The sequence below is a fragment of the Haliaeetus leucocephalus genome, unplaced genomic scaffold, assembly GCF_000737465.1.
Source record: "Haliaeetus leucocephalus isolate CR32 unplaced genomic scaffold, Haliaeetus_leucocephalus-4.0 Scaffold149, whole genome shotgun sequence".
Classification (NCBI taxonomy): Eukaryota; Metazoa; Chordata; class Aves; order Accipitriformes; family Accipitridae; genus Haliaeetus; species Haliaeetus leucocephalus.
The window spans coordinates 74,302-74,627 of record NW_010972585.1 but is presented as its reverse complement, the minus strand read 5'-3'; the positions used below and the strand labels follow the sequence as shown (position 1 = coordinate 74,627).

Here is a 326-nt window from a genome sequence, read left to right as displayed (position 1 = left end):
TCCATGAGCCGGCCGCGGGGGAGGGGGCGGGGCCAGCGAGGCGGCGCCGCCGCTTACGTTGACGCCGGGGGCGGGGCGACGGCGCTCAAGAGGGTTCGCGGAGTCAGGCGGAGCGGAGCGAAGGGAAGCGCCGTGCCGACGAGCGGGATCCGCTCACTCCTCGCCTCACCGCCGCCATGGGCCGGACAGCCGCGCTCCCCCTGACCGCTCTCTGCTTGGCCTGCCTCTGCGGGCTGGCCGCCGGGGCCGGTAGCGGCGCCGCGACCGTTGGTGAGTGCCTCGCGACAAACACCCCCCACCCCCAACTCCCCTCAGTTGCTGACGGG

The 326-nt window shown here is 75.5% G+C and overlaps 1 protein-coding gene across 1 annotated transcript in view; it reads left to right on the top strand.

Annotated features, from left to right (window-relative positions):
* The first annotated feature begins 142 nt into the window (after window positions 1-142).
* Window positions 143-326, top strand: part of CD164 (CD164 molecule, sialomucin) — a 9,785-nt gene continuing 9,601 nt past the window's right edge. Inside the window, exon 1 of the mRNA XM_010561639.1 lies at window positions 143-270. Within this exon, the coding sequence (XP_010559941.1) occupies window positions 177-270 (94 nt within the window). The 5' untranslated portion in view covers window positions 143-176. The remainder of the gene's footprint in view (window positions 271-326) is intronic.